Source organism: Trichoplax adhaerens, genomic scaffold (genome assembly GCF_000150275.1).
Source record: "Trichoplax adhaerens TRIADscaffold_2 genomic scaffold, whole genome shotgun sequence".
Classification (NCBI taxonomy): Eukaryota; Metazoa; Placozoa; class Uniplacotomia; order Trichoplacea; family Trichoplacidae; genus Trichoplax; species Trichoplax adhaerens.
Genome location: NW_002060944.1, coordinates 8,639,300 through 8,649,102, shown reverse-complemented (window position 1 = coordinate 8,649,102; position 9,803 = coordinate 8,639,300). Strand labels below are relative to the sequence as shown.

Below are 9,803 nucleotides of genomic sequence, written 5' to 3'. Positions count from 1 at the left end.
TAAACTCAATTTCCCCTTTTATTTGCTAAAACTCAATTTCTATGACCTTGCTATCGCCTCGACGTAACTGTAAGCTATCCTTAATTAATATAAGATTAAGCGAATTATCCGTCTATCTTTAATGCAATCCGATGTCGTGGAGCGATCTTGTTAGGCGCACCGGTACCATGGCATGTCCTTCCTAAACTATTTTTTTCCATCTAATATTTATGAAACACAGATTGATTTTAAGGGCCGACTACCGGGTATAGTACGACAACGTTCAGTGTAGGTAAATATGGTATAATAATCTTATAAACTACCGCATTCTTCAGAAACTGTTAGTTCCACTCTAGGCCAGATTCCCTATCTCGTTCTTCTTTTGCTTTTCCTCAATAGCTTTCTAGATAGACATGTAAAACTGTGCAATCTACCCAAGTACTTGAATCTCGATTTTTTTTCGTTCACTTTGTTGAAAGTGTTCAGCCATACAAGGAGGCAATAAGTTAAAAGCCAAATTAGATTTAGATAAATTCCCTCATCCTTTATAAACTAATTCCTGTCTAATGGCAGTCAAAACTACTTCCGATACGTTTACTTGCATAAAATTCGTTTTTGAATAAGATTGCAAGACTTATCCCTAGCTGGATGCTGATCGAGAGCCTGCCATTGCTTTTATGTATTCAATATTCGATGCGAGCAGGCCTGCATTGGATGGCACCCTTCTTCTAGCATGGACGACATGGATGGACGGAGCTGTGTGTACGATTGGCCAATGTGCAGTGACCGTGTCAGGTCAGCTAGGTGTAGACTGACTCGTACCAGTCACCAGCACTTTGTCTCTCTGCCAAAGAAAATGGACGACAAGGAATAAATTTATGTCCGAGAAAGCTGCAAGGATTTGGCAACTAAAATAGCGCTATAACTCTTTTCTGGCTAGTTCAGCTTATACGATATTCAAACTTGACTATTCGACTGTAGATAGAGCTAGTAAAGTCTTGTATGGTGGTACAGACTAGACGCATCAAAAGGATTGATTTCATCTTGTGTCGCTGGAAAATTGCATTTTTCATTGATTTCAAAGACGAGCGGACATCGTGCTAAAGTCTGCTGGATTGACCTAGTACAGGATAGGGGAAAAAGGGAAAAATTCAACTCTGAACCATTTCAACATCCCATTTTCACTTTATTTAAAGACAAATTAGACTGTAGATAGAGCTGGTAAAGTCTTGTATGGTGATACAGACTAGACGCATCAAAAGGATTGATTTCATCTTGTGTCACTGGAAAATTGCATTTTTCATTGATTTCAAAGACGAGCGGACATCGTGCTAAAGTCTGCTGGATTAACCTAGTACAGGATAGAGGAAAAATTCAACTCTGAATCATTTCAACATCCCATTTTCGCTTTATTTAAAGACAAATTAGACTGTAGATAGAGCTAGTAAAGTCTTGTATGGTCGTACAGACTAGACGCATCAAAAGGATTGATTTCATCTTGTGTCACTGAAAAATTGCATTTTTTATTGGTTTCAAAGACGAGTGGACATCGTGCTAAAGTCTGCTGGATTAACCTAGTACAGGATAGAGGAAAAAGGGAAAAATTCATATCTGAATCATTTCAACATCCCATTTTCACTTTATTTAAAAACAAACTAGACTGTAGATAGAGCTAGTAAAGTATCGTATGGTGGTACAGACTATACGGATTGATTTCATCTTGTGTCACTGGAATATTGCATTTTTCATTGATTTCAAAGACGAGCGAAACATCGTGCTAAAGTCTGCTGGATTGACCTAGTACAGGATAGAGGAAAAAGGGAAAAATTCAACTCTAAACCATTTCAACATCCCATTTTCACTTTATTTAAAGACAAATTAGAGACAATCTTGTTCCATTGCATTGATTTTATACTGGAGAAGAAAGGTTATCCTCCAAGATGGCAGTTGAAAGATCGAATTGGTTGTCAACGCTGGCCAAAATCCCACGCAGTATCACCGTTGAGCCAGTATTATTCTTGTTCATGTTCTGCCAATTTTCAGAATATGCTCTAGTCATGTTTTTAATACGACGTAAAGTTTGCTTAAATTATTTACCCTTAAGTATTTGCTCCAATTCCTCTATTCGATTGGATAATACCACTGAAAATAGTATTGAAAGTCAGACTTCAACGTATATTTTCTACTTGAATTTATCATTTATTATTCCATCAGTTTGTGCGTCTATCATTCTAGGCAATTTATCTGATAAACTTGGCCGTAAAGTGGTCATGATATTGCCATGTATTGGTGCTGGTATTAAAAATGTCATCTTTCTCATTAATGCTTATCTAATTGACAAGCCAGTGCCGTACATGTACATTGGATCAGCTATTTCAGGATTCTTTGGCAATTATCCAACGTTATTAATGGCTGTTTTTTCTTACATCTCTGATATTAGTCATGGTGACACGCGTAGTTCACGAATTGGTATTTTAGAATCCATGACATTTATAGGTGGATCAATGGCTAATTTTATTTCTGGTCGATGGCTAGATACGGCTGGGTTTTTACCTCCATTTTGGGCCAATGTAATCATTTATTTTTGCTTAATTTTATACATCATATTTGTCATAACCGAATCCTATCGTCCAACAGATCCTAACGACAATCAGCAAGTTGATACTCCAGATCAGAATCGCTGTTCCACATTTTTTTCAATGCGTAATTTTCAAGCCAGCTATAAAGTGATTATCAAACCTCGTGTTGGCCACTTACGGATTCATTTAATCTTGTTGGTCGCCATATTTTTCCTCAATGTCATCATTTTCAATGCTTTTAATAACATCATTTACGTTTACCTAAAACACCCACCGCTCTCGTTGACACCAACGAGTATTGGTGACATTGTAGCACTAAAACTATGTTTGAACGGAATAGCAGCAATTATAGTTATGCCAATTCTATCCAAAATTTTACATTTTAATGATACAAGCTTAATTATGATTGGTGTACTATCATCAACTGCTTCATGGTTGTACATTGGATTTATACGATCACCGTCAATTGTTTTCATCGGTAACTGCATTCACCAATAATGATGTGTAGTTTATAATCATAGACTGGAATCGTTTCCATTATTATTAGTATACAGTATCTAGCATAATTGATGTTAAATTAAAGAATTCAAATATATCTAGAGTGAAATAGATACATAACTTAATAATCAATGCATACTGGACACCAAATGCATTAGTCTATTAGCAGAGTTAACGTAAATGGATGTCGCTTATAGGCATTCTTATTCAATTATAATATATACAGCATATACCAGTATATATATATACTGTACTCATATTGCCAATCTTAAATTAAAAATATTTGCAACTTTTTTGGTGCTTGCTATTTTGATATTGATTTATCCTGTATAACTTTACTAGGCTCCATCATTGATGGATTAACTGGAATGGCGATACCTAGTTGCCGTGCTATGTTATCAAAGATTGTTAACCAGGACGAATTAGGTAAGCGCTGAGATACTCTTGTTTAGATATAATTGGCTTGCTATCGTGATGATGCGCACGAATCTTCTAAGTTTGATATAGTAATCACAAAATGTACTAGCTGCACAAAAATAAGAATAGCACAGTGACATTACAACATTTTACTTTAGTACATTGTCAAACCGCTGTAACTGGTAGAAAGGAAATATAGCTATTTGAATTCCTAATAGACAGCTATAGTTTAACAGAAGCGGTAGTTGCTACTAACTCTTGAGCTTGTATCTTGAATGGTTTTGTTCTCATGTGAATGATTTCTCTACTTTAGTGACAGAATCTGAAATTAGTTTTGTCGGCAAAGATCTGATTGATTGAAATTTTTCTGTTTAAGAGTGACTTAGCTATGCTTGAGTGATCAAACGCTTTTGCCAAACGGCGATATTGAAGATTTTCTTCTAATGTACTGATTTCGTATTATCTTATCCCAGGTAAAATGTTTGGCTTTATATCAGCTACAGAAGTTTTAACATCGCTCCTTGCTTCTGCTATTGCTAACGGTATATATTCAGCAACAGTTCGCACTGCAATCACAACTGTTTTCATAACTATGGCTTCCCTTACAATCATACCATTAGCATTAACATCAATAATACACGTTGATCGTCGTCGACAACGTTCTACTTCGTTTTACGTACATATTAATGACGATCATATAGCTGCTAATGGTGTAAATTCTTGAAGTGGCGAATTTTACTAATCAACAGAGAGTAGTACATTTGATATAGATTTTATTTGTAAATCCGCTACCATTTAATGCTTGTATCTGATTTATACACATAATTTCCATCCATGAATTGTTTAAAGCTCTCACTAACAATGAGTTCATTATGATTATTGATTTCCATTTTCATGCATAGATAATTGATTATGATTTATCAGAAGTGAAAGATGAGGAAAGTTTTTAAAAGTCCTGAGTTATTGCTTTAAGATATCATAAACAGTTTGAAATCTGTTTACTGTTAACAGATACCATAAAGTAACCCCAAAAACTGTTATTTAAAAATTTTATAAGATTTCCATCAATGTTATCCGCTTGTTCCTCTGTGTGAATAAAAATGTAACAAGTTACTTGTATGATTGTTGGATAGTAATTCTTATGCTAACTATTGTATAGTACTTACCTTCTTTATACATTTACATCGTCAAGTAACTATTCTTTATTGCCTAAACAAATGTCTAAAGGGCTATAACTTAATGCTATTCTCATAGTGACCATGCTAGCAACGTAGAATTTATTTAATATGCTGATATAAGCGAATGTATGCAAAAGAGATACGATTGAATTGGTAGTATTGCATTCTGATGATATATCACTTAAAATCGGTAACATAGTCATCAGACTAGAATTTTAACATGAAATAACACAATATAAATATTATGAGCTCTTAATCACTATGTAATTTGATAATAAAATATTTTCGTTTAATCTTTAGCTATCCATTAGTTTGTCATGCAAGAATTAATGTTCAAATGAACAGTGCATATTTGAAACACTGTACGCTGTATCGATCATTTGACACGACTATCGAAGTAGGTATTAATAAAGTCCATCCACTAACGCAAGAACTTAGATAGCAACAGCATTTTAATCAGCATTTAATATACACAGATGGTTATACCAATTTTTTTATGACGGTGTGGTAAACAGTTTTTGACCTAAAAGCTGAAGACGACAATTTCTCTGAGAAAAGATCATAAAGTGGATTTAGGGAAGGCAAAGCTCATTTGATCAATTTTAATTTTTAAATCAAGATGTGAATTTTTAGCGGAAGAGGTATTTTCTGTTTGTCTAGCTGGTATAGAGCAGTACTAATCGCTTTACACATATATAACATATATAAATCCACGTACAAATTTTTCATAATTCAATACAGCCATATCTGCAACTATAAAAGAAATTACTTAGTTACAGTGAAACTCAATCAGCCATAGCATCTAAGAAATACTATCGTCTGAGCTTAATAACTGCTTATATTTGGTTTAGTTTTATCATGCAAGCGAACCAAAGTTTACTAAAAATCAGCTGTACATTAAATCTATTATCTTTCTAAATAATTAAAGTTTAAGAAATTGGCAATGCAAATAGTAACTGAGAATAAACTGACACCATACAAATTAAAAATTTTTTGATAGAAATAGTATCAAATAAAACTATAACATGTAATTCATGAACATTTTATGCGTTTATCTATGCCAACAATTTTTCCATCCAATAAGAATTATGAGATGGCTAAAGATACTCGAGAGGACGTTTATAAATTCTAGTCACTGTAACGATAGATATTCCTATTTTAGTCAATTACATATAGACATATATAATTAATACCACGCTCTATTTATAGATGGTCTGGAGCATTTAACAGTATTGATTATTTTAAACAATATCTAATGATGATTACACAACAGTACAGTAGTTTACTTAGAGTCATTTAAATCGGAAATATCGCATTAATAAGTGTTGTGTATTCAGTGCTATGTTAGAGAGTTACTAAAATATTGAGATGTAGGCAAAATTTGCACCCTAATTTTGTTTTCATTCGTCAGGTTTGATGCTTTTATAACCAGAATAACCAGAATACACATAATGGTGAATCATAATGTCAGTAGTATTGCTCTATTTCATGGATTGCCAATTAGTTTTAGAATTATATGCAGCGGATAATCAAATGTGATTTAGATTACGATTACACAACCCATAAAGGAAACCATTTTGTCCTATCGTATATTAATTTCTTAACAACCAAACTAGCAGCAATCTTGAAGTTGCGACAATTACACGTATTAGAATAAAGTTCTTAAATGTGAATTTATAACTGCCATTGGTCGAAATGATAGATATTCGTATATTTTTTGCGTATAATATATTCACTGTCCAATAATAGTTGTGATATCCCTTCCATTTACTAGAACATTCGTGTCTTTACCAAAGATTCAATAGTAGTAATTCATTTATAATTATAATAATTAGCTCGAGAGTGTACAAACAGAAGCGAATTGCAAAAAATTTCGGCATATCTTTACCGTCGAGAACTCTTTCTATTTAACCATGATGCCCTTGAAAATATCTCTCCTTTTTCTGGCCAACCACAAAATCCACAAATATGCATACATATATAAACACTATTCATTTTGTGAAGTCCTCATGGAAAGATGAGGTTCTTGTATTGAAGAGAAAATAGTCACTTAAATTGCTTCAATAAACTGCCTATAGATTCTAGATATCTAAACTAATTTTTTAAACTATACTGCTATGATTTCGATCTCTTTCCTTATTACTTGTGACAAATAATTCTTTAGTAAGATATAACGTCTTAGCAGTAGATGTTTCTTGTGATGAATCGTTACTGACTAGAACTTCAATGCATTCGTCAGAATTTGCAGCACGAGCATAATCATTAGCGGTATAACCATGACTGTCTTGCAATGTAGTATCGATATTATTCTAGGATAGCAAAAAACAATCATTTTACTCTTGAGTAGTGTGATGTTATAAATTGTGCGCCAAGAGAAATTTAGGATTAAGTTGGCTAACTAATATCAAGGTAATTTCAATTTACTATATGCTAATGTTGAATTTCTTACCCATATCAGTAGTTGAGCCATCACCGGATTGGCGACAGCGCAGCTGAAGTGAAGAGCAGTCCTACTATCATTAAGCTTATATTTCTTATTAATATCGTCCGGTGTACAATAAGCCAGGACGCGAAGAAAGTGTTGTAAATCATTTTTAAGAACTGCCTTAATCAGCTGTGTCGAGAGACTAGTTTTGCTGTCCGGCAGTGGTGCCAAGAATAATTTCTGTTCATATTTTGCGCGGATAAATTTTTCCTTATCTTCTCTATTTAATGATTAAGTAAAATCTACGTTAGTATATAGATGCAAAATATCCTACAATACGCATAAAAGTATAAATATCCACTATATTTGCGCATTCTACCTAGAAGATTTTGAATCTATTTTGGTATGATTGTGAAAATTTGCTTCCCAGACTTTATTGGCCGTATGATTGCCAATGGCACTCATTACGGATAGATTAATAGCCCTGAAAAATATTGGAGTATTTAAAAAAATATTTCCAATTTAGATCATTTCTTTAGACTTATAAGACATCACTAAGCAACAATTTTATTGACTTACGGCCAAGAATCTAAAGTCAACGATCTAACTCTTGAAATATGAGCTCCTAAATTACGATGTAGACCTGAACATTCGATACACATTAAGGTTCCTAAATTTAAAGAAGCCCAATCTGGATCTGGAATCAAAGTGATAACGAAAAAAAGTCAAAATGATGTAACAGTTGTAGAAAATTAACTGTTATGGAAAGAAGCATCTATTACTTTCAGATCTACAATCGACACATTTGAAATTTCCATTAACTTTTCTCAATGTTCGAACTATCGCGATTTCGCTATTTACATCATCCAACTAAAAGTAAAATTTTTGAACATGTTATTCGCTATTGAATCCTTGAATGTATATATTTATCGAGATTAGTCGCACAGTAATCATACATATTTAACACTTATAATTTTCGTTATCGAAATCAATAGTTATACCGTGTTCTTGCGACTGGGAGCACTCTGTAAGGATTGCATAATTTGTTCCTGAATACCAGTAATCCATTCGTCTCTCTCCTTTGAAAAATATCCTTAAAGTTAGACTATAACACAAAAACTAAAAATTTCATTAAATAGCAACGTAAATCTAGCGAATAAGACGATGCCATACTAAATAAGATAGATAAATGCACCAGGGAATGGTCTATAGCAATAGGGCATAAAATTCATTGAAAGTTACGAATACCGTTAAGTTTTTCACTTCAAACTGCCATGATTGTTCATTAGAAGATACAATAGTAAAGGTATAGCCGTCATCGTCTGCAAAATTAACGCATCAAATACACTTACTCAGTAAGCAAAGCTAGAACTGTAAGGCAACGTTATAGTCCAATAAATTTAAACGCTAGAGCCTACCAAATCAGCTAAAGATGTTGCACGGTAATATCGGAAAACAACAAAGTGTTGTATACTAGCTAAGCTTAACATCTAAGTTTACAGTAGGAACTAAATAATATAAGCAATGCATGACTCTCCGTCAATTAAAATCTTAAATACCGTCAAAGGCTGCGAAACTATCAGCGTTCTTGATATTTGATTTGGATTTCTTTTTCCTAGTCATGACCGGCGTAGTAGATCCACTACTATAAACTAACGAATCTTCGCCGCCTAATAATTTACTGTTCGACATTATTAAAGCTCCAATTGCGGATTCACTGCTTGATTTTGATTCAATTTTTGTGTTACCAGAACCACTAGGCTCTACAGGCGGAGTAACAACATTAGTTATCAGTAAAACAAATCTAGAAAAAGTTGCTAATGCTTTAGTATCCTAGCGTAAGTGACTAAGTAACACATTAACTGACAAGCAATGACGATAGGCTCGTAGATATATAATCTATCAGATATAATCTTATTACGTCTACCTGCATGGTTGTGATTCTTGCTAATACTCGATCTACTTTGTGATTTGACTTTTACACATACATTTTGCAAGTAGATTGCTTTACCGTGGGTGTTATTTTGATAATCCTGATAGAATATTGGCAAATTAAAAATTAGTATGACTAATTTTAACCACAATGTTACTAATTTCTATGATCTTGCAAGTAAAAACACTATTGCTAATTACCTGGAAGCTGGGAAAATAAGTCAGTTGGCCTTGACCGAGTACGGCATATTTCTTTTTCTTTTTATCTAAGCTTCCACTACGTTTATACAAGTAGCCCTAGTAAATACAAGAATACTTTATATGAACACAAGCTGGAGCAGTTGATATTATTAATCTATTCCTAAAGTCCCATAAACCCAATTATAAATTTGATTCCAATTTGCGGTTAAGTAAATATATATATGCACTATATGCAATTAGTTGCAGTATATTTCTAACGAATGACGATATTTTCGGGTACTACAAAATTTCAGAAAAAATAGTTATCCAATACTTACTTCTTTTTCAGGGATAGTCCTACCACTACCAAATTCTCCTAATGGCTCTTTCCCACGCTAGAATTTAAACCAAAAATTCGAGTATTACAATTTATTGACTGTCGTAATCGGTTACTATAATTATTTAGCAAAAGTAGCAAACTATTTTGGATTTTATCCTCTAATGTGCACTAGTATGTATATTTAGTGTTATATAACCAAATGTATTGTATTTCACAAACGCAGTATCATCTTACCTTACTCCAACGCTTTTGCTTACTTTGTGACATGGATGGTG

The 9,803-nt window shown here is 33.3% G+C and overlaps 2 protein-coding genes across 2 annotated transcripts; one reads left to right on the top strand and one right to left on the bottom strand.

Annotated features, from left to right (window-relative positions):
• Positions 1-1,919: 1,919 nt before the first annotated feature.
• Positions 1,920-4,197, top strand: TRIADDRAFT_53884 (uncharacterized protein; the record flags this gene model as incomplete). The annotated part of the gene is made up of 3 exons (XM_002110132.1): positions 1,920-3,036; positions 3,399-3,482; positions 3,947-4,197. The coding sequence occupies 3 exons, from the start codon at positions 1,920-1,922 to the stop codon at positions 4,195-4,197; spliced, it is 1,452 nt and encodes a 483-aa protein (XP_002110168.1).
• Positions 4,198-6,753: 2,556 nt separating this feature from the next.
• TRIADDRAFT_21576 (uncharacterized protein) lies at positions 6,754-8,396 on the bottom strand (the record flags this gene model as incomplete). Its single annotated transcript, XM_002109617.1, has 7 exons — positions 6,754-6,960; positions 7,101-7,356; positions 7,456-7,560; positions 7,656-7,773; positions 7,859-7,946; positions 8,078-8,155; positions 8,325-8,396. Coding segments are annotated over 7 exons (924 nt in total), but the record flags the coding sequence as incomplete, so codon positions are not given.
• Between the last annotated feature and the right edge of the window lie 1,407 nt (positions 8,397-9,803).